Here is a 24,453-nt window from a genome sequence, read left to right as displayed (position 1 = left end):
ATTGAGATTATGGCAAGGCTTCTTTATAAACCCATTCTGGCTTCCTCATCCTTACCGCCACAGACAATTTGTTCTATTTGACTTTTTAACAGCAAATAAATGAACTAGCTACACGTTTAAATTAAACTGGAACGCAACAGGGAGAGAGAGAGAGACAAAACGGAAATAAAGAGACATTCATTGCATTTTTGATATACAGTGTCTTACGTAATGTATTTGTACAGCAGATGCCTTCCTCTAGGGCAGGAGACCTAGAGTACACAGTGTACTTTTGTACTTTGCTGATGCTATATTTGTTCAGCTTGAGTTGTGCTGCCACAGACTACCATGTGCCTTTCCTATAGGACATAGCATTAGTGCCCCACACACCCTGGGTTAATACAACTTGTTTTTTCCCCCTGAGTCTCCCTCAGAAGATCAGCCCCTCCAGAGTACCTCTCCAAACAGCCCCTCTCCCCCATCTCTCAGCCCCTCTCCCCATCTCTCAGCACCTCTCCCCCATCTCTCAGCCCCTCTCCCCATCTCTCAGCCCCTCTCCCCCATCTCTCAGCCCCTCTCCCCCATCTCTCAGCCCCTCTCCCTCATCTCTCAGCCCCTCTCCCCCTCTCTCCCCATCTCTCAGCCCCTCTCCCCCATCTCTCAGCCCCTCTCCCCCATCTCTCAGCACCTCTCCCCCATCTCTCAGCCCCTCTCCCCCATCTCTCAGCCCCTCTCCCCCATCTCTCAGCCCCTCTCCCCATCTCTCAGCCCCTCTCCCCATCTCTCAGCCCCTTCTCTCAGCCCCTCTCCCCCATCTCTCAGCCCCTCTCCCCCATCTCTCAGCCCCTCTCCCCCATCTCTCAGCCCCTCTCCCCATCTCTCAGCACCTCTCCCCATCTCTCAGCCCCTCTCCCCCATCTCTCAGCCCCTCTCCCCCATCTCTCAGCCCCTCTCTCCCATCTCTCAGCCCCTCTCCCCCATCTCTCAGGCTGGAAACTCTGCCTCAGCCTTGCTGGAACACTAACTCCTTATTATTTCCACATAGCTAGCCCATAAAAACCTGAAAAGTGGTGATTTCACAAAAAAACAAGAAGAATTGGGATGAAGGGTAGCAATCTGGGCATATAATCAGCAGTTAGATTACTAAACGTGAACATAGATCTTCTGGTTCTACTTCATCTGAAACCTATTTTCCATCTCATCTCTTCCCTTTTTTTAATACACTGAGTGTACAAAATATTAGGACGGCTCTTTCCATGACATAGACCAGGGATGGGCAACTGGCGGCCCACCAGCCACATGCGGACCCCCAATTTCACCCAACTCATTCGGGGTCTCAACTTACTGTTGAGAGTAAGAATAATAGAATACACACGGTGCAATTTCGAAATTTGGTTGTGCATCAGTAGTCCATCAATTTGTCCATGTCAGCTAATTTATTTTAGATTGGTAAGTTACTCTAGTGACCAGCTATCTGACCGTGGTGGGGCCCATCGATCATCAGTTATCATGTTAAAAACTTCAAACATTTGCCTCAAAACTACACATTTTTCTCTCCACCCCATGGCAAAATGAGTAAAATTGGATGAAATTAGTTGTAAAATTACTAAATCTTCTCTCCGCCCAATGGAAAAATGTGTAGAATTGCAGCAAGCGTGCTTTAAAATAGCAAGATTTTCTCTACGCCCCATGGCAAAATGAGCAGAATTGCAGGAAATTAACTTTAAAACGTATATTTGTATATTCCGTCACAAGGGGGGGGGGGGGGGGGGGGGGGGGCGCTAAAAGGTTTCGCTCAGCAAGGTGGATGTGGGTAGGCAGACCCATGAACCAGTGGGGCCCCTCATGATGATTTTTTTGTGGACCCCACCCCCATCAGTGGCCCATTCATAACATAGACTGACCATCTGAATCCAGGTGGAAGCTATGATCCCTTATTGATGTCACTTGTTTAATCCACTTCAATCAGTGTAGTTGAAGGGGAGGAGACAAGTTTAAAAATTATTTTTAAACCTTGAGACAATTGAGACATGGATTGTGTATGTGTGCCATTCAGAGGATGAATGGGCAAGACAAAAGGATATCCAGCCAACTTGACACAACTGTGGGAAGCATTGGGCCAGCATCCCTGTGGAACGCTTTCGACACCTTGTCGAGTCCAAGCCCTGAAGAATTTAGGCAAAAGGGGTGCAACTTAATACAATAAAATGTTCCTAATGTTTTGTACACTCAGTGTATAGTGTTGGGTGACCATTTACTTGATCTGTGCTTGTATAGCACATGTACATAGCCTACTGTACTGGTTGGTTGCGTTCCATACCGACTACACTGCAGATGCATTATATCAACCAATGGTTGTGCGCCACGCCATCAACTGTGCAGTCGGCATCAAACTGTTACATCATATGATGTGGTGATCTGATACGTTAAACACCTGTCTGATATGTTAAACACCTGTCAATTTGATACGTTAAACACCTGTCTAACTGATATGTTAAACACCTGTCTATCTGATATGTTAAACACCTGTCTATCTGATATGTTAAACACCTGTCCATATGATATGTTAAACACCTGTCTATCTGATACGTTAAACACCTGTCTATCTGATATGTTAAACACCTGTCTAACTGATACATTAAACACCTGTCCATCTGATATGTTAAACACCTGTCTATCTGATACGTTAAACACCTATCCATCTGATATGTTAAACACCTGTCCATCTGATATGTTAAACACCTGTCTAACTGATATGTTAAACACCTGTCAATCTGATATGTTAAACACCTGTCTAACTGATATGTTAAACACCTGTCAATCTGATATGTTAAACACCTGTCTAACTGATATGTTAAACACCTGTCCATCTGATATGTTAAACACCTGTCTAACTGATACGTTAAACACCTGTCTATCTGATACGTTAAACACCTGTCAATCTGATACGTTAAACACCTGTCTAACTGATACGTTAAACACCTGTCCATCTGATACGTTAAACACCTGTCCATCTGATATGTTAAACACCTGTCTAACTGATACGTTAAACACCTGTCTATCTGATACGTTAAACACCTGTCAATCTGATACGTTAAACACCTGTCCATCTGATATGTTAAACACCTGTCAATCTGATATGTTAAACACCTGTCAATCTGATATGTTAAACACCTGTCTAACTTATATGTTAAACACCTGTCTATCTGATATGTTAAACACCTATCTATCTGATATGTTAAACACCTGTCTATCTGATACGTTAAACACCTGTCTATCTGATATGTTAAACACCTATCCATCTGATATGTTAAACACCTGTCTATCTGATATGTTAAACACCTGTCCATCTGATATGTTAAACACCTATCTATCTGATATGTTAAACACCTATCCATCTGATATGTTAAACACCTGTCTATCTGATATGTTAAACACCTGTCTATCTGATATGTTAAACACCTATCTATCTGATATGTTAAACACCTGTCTATCTGATACGTTAAACACCTGTCTAACTGATATGTTAAACACCTGTCTATCTGATATGTTAAACACCTGTCTATCTGATATGTTAAACACCTGTCTATCTGATATGTTAAACACCTGTCTATCTGATATGTTAAACACCTGTCTATCTGATATGTTAAACACCTGTCTATCTGATACGTTAAACACCTGTCTATCTGATACGTTAAACACCTATCCATCTGATATGTTAAACACCTGTCTAACTGATATGTTAAACACCTGTCTATCTGATATGTTAAACACCTGTCTATCTGATATGTTAAACACCTGTCTATCTGATATGTTAAACACCTGTCTATCTGATACGTTAAACACCTATCCATCTGATATGTTAAACACCTGTCTATCTGATATGTTAAACACCTGTCTATCTGATACGTTAAACACCTATCCATCTGATATGTTAAACACCTGTCCATCTGATATGTTAAACACCTGTCTATCTGACATGTTAAACACCTGTCTATCTGATATGTTAAACACCTGTCTATCTGATATGTTAAACACCTGTCTATCTGATATGTTAAACACCTGTCTATCTGATGTTAAACACCGTTAAACACCTGTCTATCTGATACGTTAAACACCTATCATCTGATATGTTAAACACCTATCCATCTGATATGTTAAACACCTGTCTATCTGATACGTTAAACACCTATCCATCTGATATGTTAAACACCTGTCTATCTGATACGTTAAACACCTATCCATCTGATATGTTAAACACCTATCCATCTGATATGTTAAACACCTGTCTATCTGATACGTTAAACACCTATCCATCTGATATGTTAAACACCTATCCATCTGATATGTTAAACACCTGTCTATCTGATACGTTAAACACCTATCCATCTGATATGTTAAACACCTGTCCATCTGATATGTTAAACACCTGTCTATCTGATATGTTAAACACCTGTCTATCTGATATGTTAAACACCTGTCTATCTGATATGTTAAACACCTGTCTATCTGATACGTTAAACACCTATCCATCTGATATGTTAAACACCTGTCTATCTGATATGTTAAACACCTGTCTATCTGATACGTTAAACACCTATCCATCTGATATGTTAAACACCTGTCCATCTGATATGTTAAACACCTGTCTATCTGATATGTTAAACACCTGTCTATCTGATATGTTAAACACCTGTCTATCTGATATGTTAAACACCTGTCTATCTGATATGTTAAACACCTGTCTATCTGATACGTTAAACACCTGTCTATCTGATACGTTAAACACCTATCCATCTGATATGTTAAACACCTATCCATCTGATATGTTAAACACCTGTCTATCTGATACGTTAAACACCTATCCATCTGATATGTTAAACACCTGTCTATCTGATACGTTAAACACCTATCCATCTGATATGTTAAACACCTATCCATCTGATATGTTAAACACCTGTCTATCTGATACGTTAAACACCTATCCATCTGATATGTTAAACACCTATCCATCTGATATGTTAAACACCTGTCTATCTGATACGTTAAACACCTATCCATCTGATATGTTAAACACCTGTCCATCTGATATGTTAAACACCTGTCTATCTGATATGTTAAACACCTATCCATCTGATATGTTAAACACCTATCCATCTGATATGTTAAACACCTGTCTATCTGATATGTTAAACACCTGTCTATCTGATACGTTAAACACCTATCCATCTGATATGTTAAACACCTATCTATCTGATATGTTAAACACCTATCCATCTGATATGTTAAACACCTATCCATCTGATACGTTAAACACCTGTCTATCTGATATGTTAAACACCTATCCATCTGATATGTTAAACACCTATCCATCTGATACGTTAAACACCTGTCTATCTGATATGTTAAACACCTATCCATCTGATATGTTAAACACCTATCCATCTGATACGTTAAACACCTGTCTATCTGATATGTTAAACACCTATCCATCTGATATGTTAAACACCTATCCATCTGATATGTTAAACACCTGTCTATCTGATATGTTAAACACCTGTCTATCTGATACGTTAAACACCTGTCTATCTGATATGTTAAACACCTATCCATCTGATACGTTAAACACCTATCCATCTGATATGTTAAACACCTATCCATCTGATATGTTAAACACCTGTCTAACTGATACGTTAAACACCTGTCCATCTGATATGTTAAACACCTAGCCAGGTGTTGTGAGATCTGTCAGGCATCTGCAATGGAGCCAGTGTTTGGTCCTCACCTATGAGCTCCTTGTTCCTGACGTCCAGGGCCATGTTCCTCAGGGCGGTGGCCACAGAGCAGACCACCCTGTCGTTGTCCATCCTCAGCAGCTCCACCAGGATGGGCAGACCCTTCTCCTTGCGCACCGCCGCACGGACGTACGCCGTAAACTAGTACAAATGCAGAGACGACACAGAGAGGACGTTTCAACTCAATCAACGTAAGAGTGTACATTTGATACCTATATATGTTTCATTGTCACATACCCGGATAGGCGCAGTGAAATTGGTAGTACAGCCATAGTAGTAAAGACATGTTGTTTCTTCTTCAGAAAACCAGACAACAATGATGTCATAGCCCCTGTGATAAAAGTCCTAGAGCTGAAATAACCAAGAGCTACTGACACACGACTTTCAGCTATGGATCTCTAGCTTGGTCTAGCGTCCTTCCTTGTCCCAGAAGCTAACATTAGCAACTAGGGGGTTTAGGAGAAAGCACTAAAAGTGACTATTGACATGTGTTTCACTGAGGAGAGTTCCCCTTTAAAATGTATTCACTTTACATAGCTAATAGACTATTCATTGTACACAGAGGAAAACAACACAAAATAGACTAGTGTTCTTGTCATCTCCTGTCCTGGGTGCTGTGTAGTGTGTACTCGGTAGTGTTCTCCATACCTTCCAGTTCCCAGCAGACAGGTTCTGTAGGGAGCCCGCCGAGCCCTCCAGAGTGGCAGGGTTGGAGCTCTCAGCCAGCAGGGTCAGGTAGGGCTTCACCACGGCTGGGTGCCACAACATCTCCGCCCCCTTGGGGGACTTGGAGAAGCCGGGGATGGGGCCCACTCCGTCCCACTGAGAACACATTGTCATGATTAGAGGTTCTAATTAAGGAATAAGGCCCGAGGAGTATTGGCTTTATTCCTCATGGTATATGACCAATATACCACGGCTAAGGGCCGTTCTTATGCACAACGCAACGTGGAGTGCCTGGATACAAGGCCTTAGCCGTGGTATATTGGCCATTTACCACAAAGCCCCGAGGTACCTTATTGCTATTATAAACTGGTTATCAATGTAATTAGAGCAGTACACAAATGTTTTGTCATACCCGTGATACACTGTATATACCACGGCTTTCAGCCAATCAGCATTCAGGGCTCTAACCACCCAGTTCATAATAAGATGTTGACTATATATGTATCAAGTGTCCCAGAGTAGGAGTGCTGATCTAGGATCAGTTTAGACTTTTAGATCATAACGAAGATGATGGACAGGCGGGACCTGATCCTAGATCAGCACTCCTACTCTGAGATGCTTTGTGAATACGGGCCATGGTCTTCTCTAGAGCGCTCCTAGAAGAGTTAAAGCCAATATGTCAGTGTGTTATGTCTGTTTGTAACAGTGTGTTATATGTGAAAATGTGATTGTATTATACATTGTATTTTAATGTTTAAGGACTAAAGTGAGGACTAAAAGAGATCCAAATCAAATCAAAAGTAATAGTTCACTTCAAAAATCAAAGTTGGCAAATGTTTTCCATTTCTCAGAAGGGAGAAATGAGTCCACGTCCCATCATGCCATCTGTTGCGTGGATCCAGTTATACGGCGCCTCGATCCCAAATGATTTGAAAAGACAGGCAGACACCGTCATCTAATTGCGTCATGTTAGACAAAACAGATGTGGTGGGACTTGGACTCTTGCTACGAGGCCACTGTTGAGCTCTTAAAAAAACGCTTGACAAACATTTGGAGTGAACAATCACTTAAGGCCTAGGGAAGTGTCATGTGTTATACTTCCCCCACTCAGTGATGAGTTGTTATACCGGAGCTCAGCTGGAGTGAACGTTCCCTTTGAACACCTAGGAAGTGATATTTCCACCCTCAGACTGAAGTTTAGTCCCCAAATGGCATCCTATTCCCTATATAGTGCACTACTTTTGACCAGGAACCATAGGGTGGACGACATAGGGTGCACTACATAGGGAATAGGGGCGCCATTTGAGATGCAACCCACGTTGTTGTTCTTGAGCTCACCTGCTCTTCCTGGGAACCCTTCTTCTTCTTCCTCTTCCGGCCCCAGCAGCTGGAGTCCACATCCTTACTGGGAGACTCACTTCCCAGCAGGCCGTCCAGCTCCTGGGCTCCCTGCAGCCTCGACGGCGGCATCTCCAGCTCCAGGCGATACGACAGGTTGCGCAGAGTGCAAATACAGTTCTCCACAATCTAGAGAGAGGTGAAGGGAGGAGGGTCATTTACTTGATATCTTCATTGGTTTGATATGTTTCTACAGGTTCAATATGTTTCTATAGGTTCGATATGTTTCTATAGGTTTGATATGTTTCTATAGGTTTGATATGTTTCTATAGGTTTGATATGTTTCTGTAGGTTTGATATGTTTCTATAGGTTTGATATGTTTCTGTAGGTTTGATATGTTTCTGTAGGTTTGATATGTTTCTGTAGGTTTGATATGTTTCTATAGGTTTGATATGTTTCTGTAGGTTTAATATGTTTCTGTAGGTTTGATATGTTTCTGTAGGTTTGATATGTTTCTGTAGGTTTGATATGTTTCTATAGGTTTGATATGTTTCTGTAGGTTTAATATGTTTCTGTAGGTTTGATATGTTTCTGTAGGTTTGATATGTTTCTATAGGTTTGATATGTTTCTATAGGTTTAATATGTTTTTTTTGTAGGTTTGATATGTTTCTATAGGTTTGATATGTTTCTGTAGGTTTGATATGTTTCTGTAGGTTTGATATGTTTCTATAGGTTTGATATGTTTCTATAGGTTTAATATGTTTCTATCGGTCTGAGAGAGAGAGAGAGAGAGAGAGAGGTGAGATCTCAATAAGTACACTGTACATCCTAAGAGGTTTGTTCCAGTGAAATAGTGCTCAATAAGCCAGACAGCCTCTGTGTGTTGGTGTGGAGACATCACAGGCCTGCTGTAGCAGTAGTAATGAATTAGGTATGAGATCCATGAACAGAATGTCTCCACTTAGAAACAGAGATCTGGGTTTAACAAATGAGTTTAATTCCTTACTGTTTGATGCCCATTACTGGGATATGAGCATAGCAATAAATACACCGGATTGTATCCCAAATAGCACCCTATTCCCTTTATAGTGCACTTTTCTTGACCCGGGCCCATAAACGCACTGGTCAAAAGTAGTGCACTATATAAGACAGGCCAAATTTATAGGGAGATACTCAACCGGAACAGCTGGCTAAGGGACCAGTGATAAAGTCCATAAACTTTTAAGTGGACGCTGCTAACATTGTAGACCTATGGGCTGATAGAAGGCCTTCCCAGTCAAGTAACTGAGCTGTGCGAGTCAATGTGAGCGAGAAATGATCAATTCAATTCAAAACTGGTAGGGTAGATTTCCCATTCTCCCCTACAGCTGCCTGCCATCGTGTGACAACATGGTCTCTAGTCGACACTGTGTGTTGCGCGCGCGTGTGTGTGCGTGCATGTAGGTGTATGTCTCTGTGTGTGCCTGTGTGTGCGCAGACCTTGCTGTCGAAGTCCGAGGTGTTGACACAGGCCTTGATGACGTAGAGTAAAGAGTCCACCAGTCCCTCACAGGAGCGCATCTGTTTTCGAGCCTCCTCCCCCGCCGAGCTCAGGTTCCTTTAAAAACAACACACACACACACCAGTCAGGATATAGGCCCCGGCAGCACACACACAATCACACACAATGAATTCACACACAAAGATGGCCCAGCAACATAACCAAACAGCCACTTAAAACACAGAATTGTCCCAAATGCTACTCTATTCAGTGCACTACTTTCAACCAGGGCCCATAAGACTTGGTTTAAGGTAGTGCACTATAAAGGGAATAGGGTAGTATTTTGGACAGAGACAAACTGTGTGTGTTTGTTCCCCTAGCGCGAGCGACTCTGGTGTGTGTTGTGTTTTTTTTACTTGTGCCGTCTCATCCATAATGGATGAGGCTCTCTGGTCGGCCTGGGTGATGCCGTTATGAGTGCTTTGGAGGGGGAAATGAGAGCCTAACTGAGCTCGCTCAGAGGCACAGCTCCATTTGTTGTCACCAATTAGAGAACAAACTCCACCATTCACTGACTGGCATCCGTCCCTAACGGCAACCTCTTCCCTATTTCGTACAGAACTTTCGACTAGGGCCCATAGGGTACTGGCCAAAAGTAGTTTACAAAATAGGGAATAGGTTGCCATTTGGGATGCATTCACTGCCTTCAAAGGAAGGGCCCTGGTAGGGTGGCTGGAGAGCCAGAATACCCTTCCCTATGGCTGGGGAGTTTTTTACCCTCTACACTGTCGGACTGTGTAACCACAACGGACTGACTCATTTAACCTAAATCCAATGACGGGTGACATTCTTGGTTGACTCTCACATTAAGTGACAACTCAACCAAATGTAAATCAAAACTAGATGTTGAACTGATGTCAGTGCCCAGTGGGACATTAGTGTAGCTGTAAACACACGGTACACAGACTTTCTGTCACTGTGTATTTAAAAAATAAATAATAATACTGCCATAGATGACCTGTTTACAACGCATTATTTGTAAGTCCCCAGGGGCAGGTTCGTCTCATTCCCTAGTCATAACTCGCGCTGGAAGGCCTTGTTCAAATATGAACCTGGCTGCAGGAGCTCGACACATCCAGAAGGGGGTGGTATCATCATACACAAAATGTCCGCTACCTCATACAGCCGCTGGTGTTCCTCAGGACCAGAGACGAGTGGAATTTGAGTTTGTGGTCCTCGTCGAATGTCGAGCTGCTCCACCCGGAATGGGGTATGATCACAGTGTTGGTCAGAGTAGTTAAGGCATCCCGAATGATTGTCATCTTGACGGAGTCACAGGAGGACAGGTTCCACAGCACCCCTGCAGGGAAGACGGAGGAACGGGAGGGAGGGGACATGTTAGAGACAGAGACAGGGCCACAAACTCCTGGTTGTCAGCTGTCATGTGCAGTTAGGCTAGCCCCACAGAGCTGCCGAGGACCAGGGCTTTTTTCTTTATAGCTCAGCACACACACACACACACACACACACACACACACACACACACACACACACACACACACACACACACACGAGAGGACCAAAGGAAAAATAATAGCCCTCGTCACAAATGAAACCCATCCTCCAGCTGTGAGACGTCGGGCATCTGGATCAAATAGATCCTTAGAAGCATTACATATCCTGCAGGCAACCGAGGAAGACGTTTCACTGGAAATGAACACAAACAGCATATGGCACCGGCTCAGGGGTTTAAAACGTATCATATGAATAACGGAGCATGTCTTCCCGATATCATGTCATCATTTTATTCATTTGAAATGCGTGTATGCTAACCAGTGATACTTCTAGTACACAGTATTTGATGCTTCATCTGCTCCAGATGACCCCGTGTGGAGCCTGTTCTTTATATCAGATGGCTGTGACTGGCAGCAGGGCGTCACTAACCTTGGACCGGGCTGCAGCTCGGCTCCTATCTAACCACAGGCAGCGAGCGAGACGTAGAATATGTCTCAAATGGGACCCTGTTCCCTATGTAGTGCGATACTTTTGAACAGAGCCCTATGGCTCCTTATTCCCTATGTAGTGCACAACCGCTGACCAGATCCCTATGGGAAACCTATGGACCCTGGACAAAAGTAGTGCACTATTAAGGGAATAGGGTGCCATTTGGGATGCATGTATAGCTGCTATCTCCTGCTGCGGGCAGAGCAAAAGAGAATTATCTACACCCCGCTGACTGGCAGATCTCTTTGGTTGTGTGTGAGGATAGGCAAGCATGAAATTCTACACATTCTGCCATGGCTTATCCCGTGTCCTTATGCTATCTGAGTGACTCAAACATTATAGCGAAAACAATAGGGGCCCCGTGCCATGACATTTTGGGGAATTGTCGATTCTCACTTGACCGTCTAGTTTTTATTTTGCCGATAGTTAGTTCTCAAAGATGATCTCATTTAACAACATATAGCTCCATTATATTTTCGACATGCTTTGTCTCTGGTTTAAGTTTACACTGAAAACTTTTTACCATCCTGAAATCATATCTTTTGGAGTGGCGGCAAACGGTTTAGCAGTGGCGGCCCGCCTCTGCTAAATTAATATAGGGGAAACACTGGTGTGCGTGTGTGCGTGTAAGGTGTATTCGTGTGTGTGTGTGTGTGCGTGTACAAGTAATCCTCGTGGTTTCCTTGAGCTCTCGCATTTCCACCACAGTGTGTGTAGCCTGTGTTTCCTAGAAACTGGTCTCTCTTATCTTCTCTCCAATGAAACCAGTGGAGATCATCGCGCCCGTTACTACAGCCCAAGGGCACAATATAAAGAGGATGCCAGCAAGGCATTATAGAGACAGATCTGTCTGTGGCCCAAATAGTGTCTGCTCCGTCCCTATCTTTGAGTTACTCTGTTTACCCATGAAAGCATCTCTCTCCACGGTTAACAATCAGCCGATGAAGCCTCTTATCTGCTCCTGCCAGGACCGTGTTGGGCTGCATACCGACGCTATAACGTGTATGCTCAGGCCCTGGGATTCATTTCAATAAAACCTCCCCGCGGTGATTGAGCGCCTTTCTCTACTAGCTTAGCCTATAGCCTTCCTTAGTTTGTCTTTCTCCGATGGCTGTTTAGTGAATTCCCTCAGACAGAAGGCCTTGTAATGTAGAGATAACACAAACGCACGCGCAGCGCTGGTCTAGCACTTCAGGCAAACTGAAATGTCCCAGGTCTGTCCCAGTAGCCATCCTAGTTCCTCCTCATCGGCCCGAAGCTCTATTTGAAGAAGCCGCTAACCGGCCAGCTTTTAAACTGACCCTGTGGAAGCTGCCTGGCCGCCGTAGTCTTGGGATAAATCGGGCAGCTGAGCCCAGTGAGGTGTGACTGACAGGGGTAAACGCCCATGTGTCACATTCTGACAGTCAGAGGGAACAGGCTGTGTGAATGAGGCTTGATCTCTCAGATCTTGGCTCAGTCCTATACAAGCTACTGTCTGTGTGTGTGTGTGTGTGTGTGTGTGTGTGTGTGTGTGTGTGTGGCTAGGTGCGGGAACACTAGCCCCAATGTAAACGAATGCCCAAGCTGAAGAGGAAATACGCTGTGACACGGGAGCCATTCATCCGTCTTCGAATCAATCCTCGAAAGACAAAATCATTTGACTGTGGCCTAGATTTATAAAGTTAGGGAGTGTGTGTGTGTGTGGGGGGGGGGGGGGGGGGGGGGATGGGGAGGGTAGTGTGTGTGGCGCTCTCTCATAGCTTGGAAAGCAGTGACCTGGCTAAAGGGCTCCATTCCGCCCCATAATGAAATCTCCACTGAGCTTGTTATTCAGTTACAGTCTGCTTGAATTAAGTGTTGAAGCCAGGATAGCCCTTACAGTACCGAGCTAGTGTGGGTCAGGTGTTTAGCCTCTTCTGATTGGCCAGAGTAAGGGCGTGGTCGGGTATGAACAGGCTCTGATTGGGTAGATGAATGAATGGGCATAGGCCCAGGCATCAGTTGACTCTGAGAGTTTACATGCTCTTTGCTATAGAGCTGTGATAAGCATGTAGATCCATTGCGATACTAGACTCAAATAACACCCTATTCCCTATGTAGTGCACTACTTTTGACCAGAGGCCATATGAAATAGGGTGCCCCTGCCATTCGGGGACGCAGCCCTGGACAGTCTTGTGTCCGCTCAAAGCCGAAGGCTTGCTCCGACATTCATTATTAAAAAATCAAGACTAGCTTTGACACTGTTATTCGACCCTGGGCCAGTGGGGGGCAGAGCAGAGAGCTGTGTGTAAACTAGCGGTTAGTAGAAAATCGTTTTTGTTTGCCCCCAGTCTGTAGGGTGTGGCTGACTACAGTATAACTGTGTGCCTGAAGTCTCAATACATTTCCAGAGCGGCTGCAGAGTGAGCAAGATGACAATCTGTACTCTGCCCTACATCTGAGGAAATGGAGGCTTTGCAGCAGCTCCAGTGTGTCCCGCTTGATGAGCTCTGTTCAATTTCAAAGGAACGCTGATTAGAGATGAGCGCTGTCGGCCTGATTTCCCTACAGCTGTCTGGAAAAACACTCAACACAAGGCCCAAGGTTAGCCCTGTACCTGCTTTACCATCTAAACATAGACACTTCTATTTAAGGGAAGCTACATAGGGACACAGGAGCAATGATCCCACACACACACACACACACAAACTAATGTGATTTTGTTCCTTCCCTGGTTGTTTCGGTTGGTGGTTGGTCCTTCCCTGGTTGGTCGGTGGTTGTAGTTGTGACATCGGGTCACATGCGGACAGACAGTGCTTTGTAGGACAGGGCCCCTGTGTGCTGCTCGGAGCAGCAAGGTCGGGCAAGGGCCAGCGTGTGTGTGTGTGTGTGTGTGTGTACAGATGCTGCTCCCACCGTAGGCGCCAGGTGACACCTGTACTGCCACTGGGGTGACAACAGCCAGGGGAGGCCTGGCACTTTGATCTCAGAAGCCTTGTGAGGACAGGCCATAACCACAACAGCTGCTGTGGGAGCCAGGGACCAGGCCTAGATGGCTTGACATGTCCCCCACAACATGAACCCCTGACCTGATTAGAGAAGAGAGACGGTGGCTCCATTAGTAGCTCACATGGAGCATGGCCGATGATCCACTGGACTAATAACAGAATAAGGGGCCATTGACACACAGGGGAACAAACATATCCTGCTCAGAGATGGGCACACTGAGTACCCTATAACCGTCTCAAACAACATCTGCATCCAAAATGGCACTGGACAATGGCGTCGGAGGAGACGGCTGCTGTCTCCTAACCAATTGTGCTATTGTGTGTGTTTTTTTGCACTATTTGTAACTTATTCTGTACATAATGTTTCTGCCACTGTCTCTTATGACCGAAAAGAGCTTCTAGATATCAGGACACCGCGTACTGGAAGAAGATTCTTTCTTTAACGAGTCGGACGCAATGGATTTACTTCAGACACCCGACAAGGCCCTCATCCCCGTCATTCGCAGGAGAAAGAGACAGAGATATTGAGGACATAGGTCGGGGTGCCTTGTAAGAATCCGACGGCGATTGGGTAATCTGCCTTTACCTTCAGTCCTATTAGCCAATGTACAATCGTTTGATAACAAAATAGACGAACTACGATCACGTATATATTAACAACGGACATTAAAAACTGTAATTTCTTATGTTTCACCGAGTCGTGGCTGAACGACGACATGAAAAACATACAGCTGGCGGGTTTTATGCTGCATCGGCAAGATAGAACAGCCGCCTTCGGTAAGACGGGGTGGAGGTCTGTGTATATTTGTAAACACCAGCTGTTGCACGAAATCGAATCGTAAGTCTTGAGGTTTTGCACGCCTGAGGTGATGATAAGCTTATCTCATGATAAGCTGTAGACCACACTATTTACAAAGAGAGTTTTGATCTGTATTCTTCGTAGCTGTCTATTTACCACCACAAACCGATGCTGGCACTAAGACCGTACACAATGAGCTGTATACGGCCATAAGGAAACAGGAAAACGCTCATCTAGGAGGCGGCACTCCTAGTGGCCGCAGACTTTAATGCAAATTTCTACCAGCATGTTAAGTGTGCAACCAGAGGGAAAACAAACTCAAGACCACCTTTACTCCTCACACAGTGATGCGTACAAAGATCTCCCTCGCCCTCTACTTGGCAAATCTGACCATAATTATATCCTTCTGATTCCTGTTTACAAGCAAAAACTAAAGCAGGAAGCACCAGTGACTTGGTCAATAAAGAAGTGGTCAGATGATGCAGATGCTAAGCTACAGGACTGTTTTAATAGCACAGACTGGAATATGTTCTGGGATTCTTCCGATGGCAGTGAGGAGGACACCACATCAGTCACTGGCTTTATCAATAAGTGCATCGATGATGTCATCCCTACGGTGACAGTACGTAAATACCTCAACCAGAAGCCATGGATTACAGGCAACATTCGCACTGAGCTAAAGGGTAGAGCTGCCGCTTTCAAGGAGCGAGACTTTAACCCGAAAGCTTATAAGAGATCCCGCTATGCCCTCTGACGAACCATCAAACAGGCAAAGCGTCAACACAGGACTACTATTGAAATGTACTACACCGGCTCCGATGCTCGTCGGATGTGGCAGAGCTTGCAAACTATTACAGACTACAAAGGGAAGCACAGTCACAAGCTACCCAGTGACTTGAGCCTACCAGACAAGCTAAATTACTTCTATGCTCGCTTCGAGGCAAGAAACGCTGAAGCATGCATGAGAGAATTAGCAGTTCCGGACGACTGTGTGATCACGCTCTCCTTAGCGGATGTGAGTAAGACCTTTAAACAGGTCAACATTCAGAAGGCCGCAGGACCAGACGGATTACCCGGACGTGTACTGCAAGCATGCGCTGACCAACAGGCAAGTGTCTTCACTGACATTTTCAACCTGTCCCTGACTGAGTCTGTAATACCAACGTGTTTCAAGCAGACCACCATAATTCTTGTGCCCAAGAACACGAAGGTAACCTGCCTAAATGACTACCAACCCGTAGCACTCACGTCTGTAGCCATGAAGTGCTTTGAAAGGCTGGTCATGGCTCACATCAACACCATTATCCCAGAAACCCTAGACTCACTTCAATTTGCATACCGCCCCAACAGATCCACAGATGATGCAATCTCTATTGCACTCAACACTGGCCTTTCCCACCTTGGCAAAAGGAACACCTATGTGAGAATGCTATTCATTGACTACAGCTCAGTGTTCAACACCATAGTGCCCTCAAAGCTCATCACTAAGCTAAGGTCCCTGGGACTAAACACCTCCCTCCGCAACTGGATCCTGGACTTCCTGACGGGCCGCCCCCAGTTGGTAAGGGTAGGTAACAACACATCTGCCACGCTGATCCTCAACACGGGGGACCCTCATGGGTGTGTGCTCAGTCCCCTCCTGTACTCCCTGTTCATTCATGACTACATGGCCAGGCACGACTCCAGCACCATCATTAAGTTTGCCGATGACACAACGAGGGTAGGCCTGATCACCTACAACGATAAGACAGCCTATAGGGAGGAGGTCAGAGACCTGGCCGTGTGGTGCCAGGATAACAACCTCTCCCTTAATGTGACCAAGACAAAGGAGATGATTGTGGACTACAGGAAAAGGAGGACCGAGCACACCCCCATTCACATCGACGGGCTGTAGTGGAGCAGGTTGGGAGCTTCAAACACACCAAGAATGCCGTGAAGAGGGCACGACAAAGCCTATTCCCCCTCAGGAGACTGAAAAGATTTCGCATGGGTCCTCAGATTCTCAAAAAGTTCTAGAGCTGCACCATCGAGAGCATCCTGACTGGTTGCATCACTGCCTCATATGGCAACTGCTCGGCCTCCGACCGCAAGGTAGTGCGTACGGCCCAGTACATCACTGGGGCCAAGCTTCCTGCCATCCAGGACCTCCACACCAGGCGGTGTCAGTGGAAGGCCCTACAAATTGACAAAGACTCTAGCCACCCTAGTCATAGTCTGTTGTCTCTGCTACCGCACGGCAAGCGCTACCGGAGCTCCAAGTCTAGGTCCAAATGGCTTCTTAACAGCTTCTTACCCCAAGCCATAAGACTCCTGAACAGGTAATCAAATGGCTACCCAGACTATTTGCATTGTTACCTCCCCCCATCTTTTACACTGCTGCTACTCTCTGTTTATTATCTATGCATAGTCACTTTAACTCTCCCTACATGTTCATATTACCTCAATTACCTCGAATAACCTGTACCCCTGCACATTGACTCTGTACCGGTACCCCCTGTATATAGCCTCGCTAGTGTTAATTTACTGCTGCTCTTTAATTATTACATTTACATTTTTTACTTATCTATTTTTTACTTAACTCTTTTCTTAAAATGACATTGTTGGTTAAGGGCTTGTAAGTAAGCATTTCACTGTTGTATTCGGCGCATGTGACAAATGAATTTGATTCCCTACACAGAGTAGTACTTTTTACCAGAGCTCTGGGTGCCATTTGAGACACAGACATACAGGACATGTCGCTTAAAAAAAACAAGGTTAAATTACACCGCCAACCATGCTTCCAAGGGAAGAAACATGTCAGAGGGTAATTGGAGAGTAAGTCTTGTCGGTTCCAATTAGCCCATTGGCTTTGGCCAGTAGGAAGAGAACTAAAAACTCCTCCTGTGGATTATACTGATTGGTTGTGATTATCCAGAGGTGACGCTGTGATCGATGACCTTCTCTAATGCTAAGCATTCTGGGTCTTCAACTGCCAATTAGCCATGCCGCTGAGGTTTTACAATACACGCAGTCGTAAAGAGTGCTCACGACACAGGTCAAAGCAACTTAGTCCAAGATTTGTGTGACACACATCTGCCTCGAACTGGCCTCTCTTTTCAATGACGACGGAAAAGACTGGCTAGAAGTGACTGAAATGCCAGTGGTTCCATCCCCCATGATCCATTCTGTTATGGGCTGCATGTGGTTCTGATGGGTTAGTTCTGTAATTCGCCCTCTCAGTGCTTAGGAGACTCTAAGAAGAACCGGCTCTTCCTTTTCCTTGGAGAAGTACGAAACAAACACCAACTTGATTGACACATGAGACCAATGCTCCCTCCTTGGGAGATTGAACTTCACGGAACTTTCTAGAGTTTTCCTCCTTAGTTAACACCATCAATGTTTCCCTTCACTGTGGGGAATTGGGATCGAATCAACGCAATATTAGCCACTTTCAACGCAACATACCGAAACAAAACGAACTATGCGAGACTTAGTACGCAAAACGAACTATGCAAGAGATTTTGTTGTAGGCAGAATGCATCGGAGTAGGATTCTATTGCTTTGACACATACATACATACATAGGACTCAGCCTTACTCTACACACAGCATGAGTGATGTGAGTAGATTGTTGTCAGATCAAAGCGAGAGCTGCATGTAGCCACATGTGCACATTTGTTCATATCCTTTGCTAGTTAGTGAGTTATTAGCTCAGTTATATATCATTTGTAGTCAGCAATAGGGGAGGGATTGCTTCCTACAAGAGCACAAAACGTGTACATTTCTAGACATCTTCCAAAAGTCAGTCAGGAAAAGAGCTTTTTATATGTCTTAAAGGGGCAGTGTTGTATTTTGAGACAGGCTTTTAGAAGCTAAGTAGCCAATAGGCAGAGGGCAGCATCATTTGTGTGATTCTCTGTAATAATGGTATGGGAATAATAATGCATTTTATTTTGTAAAGTGGTTCCTTGCATCAAACAACACAACAACATTTTCAGACATAGAACAGCTATTTCCATGTTAAAATGTTACGGGATGCATTTCCTCCATTGCTTTTGATGGTAGCCCACTCTAGTAGGCCTACATTATGGTCAAATAGCCACAGTAGCCTACTTGACCACTGTTAAAACTAACTTAAAGCGGGTACAGCCTCAGTGTTCACAGTCAACGCGCGCCCCCGGATGTTGCACAGAATATTCACAGTGTTCAACTTTGCGCTCAGCAAACAGGAAATTTGCTCAGTGCGGGATTCTGTTGTGGAGGGAAAACCGCATGAGACTCAAGCCATATCTCCACTTCACTTCCACAATGTATTGCTGCAGAAAGGAGCAAATGGACGCTGCATTTTGCTGGCGCTCCCCGTGTATTGGTAGCCTGAAGTACCCATTACACTGTAACCTGAGCTACGGCACGGAGAGAGACAGAGTAGAGCAGGAGCTGAGCTGTATACAAACAGCTGATTCAGCCACCTGGGAGCCAAACATCTTGGCTTGCTTATTTCTGTAATACTCCTCCTTGATCCTAAACAACTTGGATTTATACCCTGTTTGCAGAGCTCCAGCCACGCGGGGAAAACTGCACCGTGTGCACCGGGAAACGAGTGTCCGCTCAAACGACAAGGTCGGTGTGTGATCACACAACTAGCAGCAACTGAATCTCCGATCTCCCCATCCCAAGGCCCCTGTTCAGGGTATAAAAAAACAACCCATCTGACGTTTTGAAACGGCAAACGGAAAAACTAGCGTTCTCATTGGAAAGTTCAGGCAGTACCCTCCTCCGTTTTTAGAGCGCCATCGCCCATTTCCTGTCTACCCGAACACGACCCAGGGGAGGCTAGCGAGGGACTCCGACCCCCTGCTACGAAAGACAGCGACTAGCGACCAGACTAGCATGCACAGTGGCTTTTCCCTTCATAGTGCACTACTTGTCACCAGGGCCGGTCAGCAGTAGTGCACTATATAGGGAATAGGGTGCATGACGGGACACAGGCAGTGACTCATGCCAATTGACTGGTGAAGGGGAGGACGGGCAGGCAGGCGAGAAGGTGAATAATTGAACAGCTCTACTTTAGGTTGTGTAGTAATGTTCCTGACCCACAAAAACCCTGGAGTGGATCTCCAGTGGATCTGATTCGTGCAAACGTCACTGAATAATGAATGAGTGGAACAAGATGGAACTGTGGGAAATGTGACCTTTGTGAATATGCCAGATGGCAAAGCGAGAGAATAGCACACAGAGCTGTGGTGTGGAAAGGCCCGGTCCACAGGGGTTCAGGGTTAAAGAGGCCATTTGAAAGAAACACACCTTTCTCACCCAGAGAGGCAGAGAGACGCACACACATACGCAAGCGCACGTGAGCACAGAGCGAATTCACTATGCATGCACGCAAGCTCATACACACGTGCACGCACACAGACATACTCGGTGTGAATTCACCGCGCACATGCAAGCGCACACACACATAACACACACACTCTCCCTTACCCGTGACCAGCTCCCTCACTTCAGCGTCCACCGTCTTCCTCAGCAGTCTGAGCAAAGCGGGGACGCCACCTGCGTTTCTCACGGCGACCTTGTTGTCGTCCGTGGCTTTCCCGTAGACCAGGTTCCTCAGAGCGCCACAGGCGTTCCTCTGGACCTCTAGGGTTTTGTGGTCTAGTAGGTCCACCAAGTGCTTGATGCCCCCTAGACGGCACACCTGCAGAGGTGGGATTATAACAGTGTTACTAAGAATGCCCTGAACACAAAACTCATTGGCTTCCACAGCAAACAAAAGCACAAGAGAACGGGGATCAACAACAAGCAGGGGGAATATTCTAAGGTGGATGGATATTATAAGATGACATGATGGTCTCCATTACACAATCTAGTCGTTGCATTTATTGATTAAGCCGGGATGGGGAGAGAATAGCTTTCTTCATACCAGATGAAGGAAATATGGAAAATGTCATGCAAATCTTTAGTGTTCACATAGAATGCCTAAACTCTAGGGTGGATACAAGGTCTGATACTCATAGTGCAAGTGCTGCAGTAACTTAAAGAGATGGGAGTAAACAATAGCATTCTTATGCATCTTTCGACGTACGAATAGATTTCAACGAGTTGACTTTCTGCACCTTTGGGGTTTAGAAGAAAAGAAAAAAACACATCTGCTGAGCTGACGGTTAGTTGCCTCTGATCAAAACCTAGAAAAGATTCAATGTGCTTTCCTTGAAATACTTGAAATGGGTGTCTTCGTAATGTATGACTGTGTGACTGAGAGAGAGAGACAGACACACACAGAAAGAGATACTGTGTGTGTGCGTGCGTGTTTGTCTTAATAAAAACAAAAAAGTAATTATTCATTGTGTGTGCGCTTGCGTGCGTGTGTGTGGCTGTGTGCTTTTGGTTTTACTATCCTTGTTGAGACCAATAGTCGAGCCCCGGCCTGTCCCCCCCCCGCGCTACTGTCTCGAATGGCGGAGACAGGTGCATCAAAGCTGGGACCGAGAGACTAATAAACGGCTTCTATCTCCCGGCCATCTGACTGATGAAGAGGCACCAGTAGCTGGCCTCCACCCGGTACCCTGCCCTAAACCTCAGACACTGTCATTAGCCAGCTACCACACGATACTCAACCCTTCACCTTAGAGGCTGCTGCCTTATGTACATAGTCATGGAACACTGGTCACTTTAATAATGTTTACACACTGTTTTACCCACTTCCTATGAATATACTGTATTCTAGTCATGGCTCATCCTATATGTCTACTGCTGTACACACCCTTTCTATTTACATACATATACTGTATATTATTCTATCCATTTTGCTATGGGGTTTTGTACTGTGTATTCATATACTGGATTCTCGACAAAGCTCATGCTAATATATCTACGGCTGTACTTATCATTCCTAGTATGTCTAGTGCAAATTCATCCGGTGTAGATACATATAGACTGCATTTGGATCACTCGTCGCGGTGCTATTTGGGTTGTTAAAATTGGATTCTTTGAGACATTTCTTCATTTCCTGTTGTTCTTTCTGCTTTTTTATTTGTATTGATTATTTGTGTACCTGTTTGTGTACATTGTTAGGAGCTAGTAACCTACTGTAAGCGTTAGTAACCTACTGTAAGCGTTAGTAACATACTGTAAGCGTTAGTAACATGATGTAAGCGTTAGTAACCTACTGTAAGCGTTAGTAACATACTGTAAGCGTTAGTAACATGCTGTAAGCGTTAGTAACCTACTGTAAGCGTTAGTAACCTACTGTAAGCGTTAGTAACATACTGTAAGCGTTAGTAACCTACTGTAAGCGTTAGTAACCTGCTGTAAGCGTTAGTAACATGCTGTAAGCATTAGTAACCTACTGTAAGTGTTAGTAACCTACTGTAAGTGTTAGTAACCTACTGTAAGCGTTAGTAACCTACTGTAAGCGTTAGTAACCTACTGTAAGCGTTAGTAACCTACTGTAAGCGTTAGTAACATCCTGTAAGCGTTAGTAACCTACTGTAAGCGTTAATAACCTACTGTAAGCGTTAGTAACATGCTGTAAGCGTTAGTAACATGCTGTAAGCGTTAGTAACATGCTGTAAGCGTTAGTAACTTACTGTAAGCGTTAGTAACCTACTGTAAGCGTTAGTAACCTACTGTAAGCGTTAGTAACCTACTGTAAGCGTTAGTAACATGCTGTAAGCGTTAGTAACATGCTGTAAGCGTTAGTAACATGCTGTAAACGTTAGTAACATACTGTAAGCATTAGTAACCTGATGTAAACGTTAGTAACATGCTGTAAGCGTTAGTAACATCCTGTAAGCGTTAGTAACCTACTGTAAGCGTTAGTAACCTACTGTAAGCGTTAGTAACCTACTGTGAGCGTTAGTAACCTACTGTAAACGTTAGTAACCTACTGTAAGCGTTAGTAACCTACTGTAAGCGTTAGTAACCTACTGTAAGCGTTAGTAACCTACTGTAAGCGTTAGTAACATACTGTAAGCGTTAGTAACCTACTGTAAACATTAGTAACATACGGTAAGCGTTAGTAACATACTGTAAGCGTTAGTAACCTACTGTAAGCGTTAGTAACATACTGTAAGTGTTAGTAACCTACTGTAAGCGTTAGCAACCTACTGTAAGCGTTAGTAACCTACTGTAAGCGTTAGTAACCTACTGTAAACGTTAGTAACATGCTGTAAGCGTTAGTAACCTACTGTAAACGTTAGTAACATGCTGTAAGCGTTAGTAACATACTGTAAGCGTTAGTAACATACTGTAAGTGTTAGTAACATGCTGTAAGTGTTAGTAACATGCTGTAAGCGTTATAGTAACCTACTGTAAGCGTTAGTAACCTACTGTAAGCGTTAGTAACATACTGTAAGCGTTAGTAACATACTGTAAGCGTTAGTAACATACTGTGAGCGTTTCACTGCACCCGCTATAACATCTGCTGAACTGTGTGACCAATAAACTTAGATTAATAGGATTATTTCTTACGTCCTCACAAGGATAGTAAAACAAGAAACATTTTGGACAAGTGTGGACATTTCGCCAGTCCCCATAAGGAAAAAGGCTAATTTAGGCTTAAGGGTTAGATTTAGGGTTACAATTAGGGTTAGTGGTCAAAGTTAGGGTTAGGTTAAAGGTTTAGGGCTATGGGTTAGGGAAAATAGGATTTTGAATGGGAATCAATAGTTTGGTCCCCACAAGGATAGTAAAAACAAACGTGTTAGAGTGTGTGTGTGTGTGTGTGTCTCACTATAGGTTAAGTGCTGTGAAGCCCCTGCTGATTCTGAGATCAGCTTTTTCAGCCGATGACTCCGGCAGCAGTACCAGCACCCTGTTGAGCCGTGAAAATCCAAAGAGAGCTGGAGGGGAATGGAGTGGCCAGCCCAACCCAGCCTAGTCAGGGAGTGAGAGAGATAGAGAGAGAGAGAGAGAGAGAGACAGAAGGAGAGAGCCTCTGCAAAAACAGTCCTCTCACTCCCTGGGGGAATCTCAATTGTAGTTCCTTGATCCCTCGCATCTGCTCTGCTTACCTCCTTATAGCGCATCAGAGAAGATCCGATAGAATCCTTCTTTGTGCTTTGAGATGGAGGCGAGGAGAGAGGACGTGAGGAATCAAGTAAATTCAGGTGAGATTCACACCCGCTGGGATGGGCACCACGTCACAGCGAACTGCAATCTGGGTACTGATGAAGGATGTGTGGAGCAGGGGAGAACGGGAGCAGTGCGTACGTACCTCAGCCTTGACTCTATTATCTCCGAAGCACAGGTGCTGCAGGTATGCGGCGGCGTTGGCCTGCACCGAGGGGAACTGGTGCTGCAGCATATGAATCACCTCAGGCAGCTCAGGGTCACGCCACGCAAACTCCCTGGAACACAGACACAGAAAGAGAGATGTCAGACACACAGACAGACAGGGAGACGTAGAGACAGGGAGACAGAGGGAAAGAGAGACGGGGATA

The 24,453-nt window shown here is 44.8% G+C and overlaps 1 protein-coding gene across 4 annotated transcripts in view; it reads right to left on the bottom strand.

Annotated features, from left to right (window-relative positions):
* LOC115141696 (plakophilin-4) overlaps nt 1-24,453 on the bottom strand; it is a 144,640-nt gene that overhangs the window by 4,447 nt on the left and 115,740 nt on the right. For all 4 annotated transcript variants that reach the window (XM_065005005.1, XM_029681019.2, XM_065005040.1 and 1 more), the window contains 7 exons: nt 24,228-24,360; nt 20,495-20,708; nt 10,437-10,620; nt 9,260-9,377; nt 7,779-7,967; nt 6,423-6,596; nt 5,765-5,915 (listed from right to left, as the gene is read on the bottom strand). In XM_065005005.1, the coding sequence (XP_064861077.1) occupies nt 5,765-5,915; nt 6,423-6,596; nt 7,779-7,967; nt 9,260-9,377; nt 10,437-10,620; nt 20,495-20,708; nt 24,228-24,360 (1,163 nt within the window). The remainder of the gene's footprint in view (nt 1-5,764; nt 5,916-6,422; nt 6,597-7,778; nt 7,968-9,259; nt 9,378-10,436; nt 10,621-20,494; nt 20,709-24,227; nt 24,361-24,453) is intronic.

The sequence above is a fragment of the Oncorhynchus nerka genome, linkage group LG1, assembly GCF_034236695.1.
Source record: "Oncorhynchus nerka isolate Pitt River linkage group LG1, Oner_Uvic_2.0, whole genome shotgun sequence".
NCBI classification, from domain to species: domain Eukaryota; kingdom Metazoa; phylum Chordata; class Actinopteri; order Salmoniformes; family Salmonidae; genus Oncorhynchus; species Oncorhynchus nerka.
This window is presented reverse-complemented; position numbering and strand designations above follow the sequence as displayed.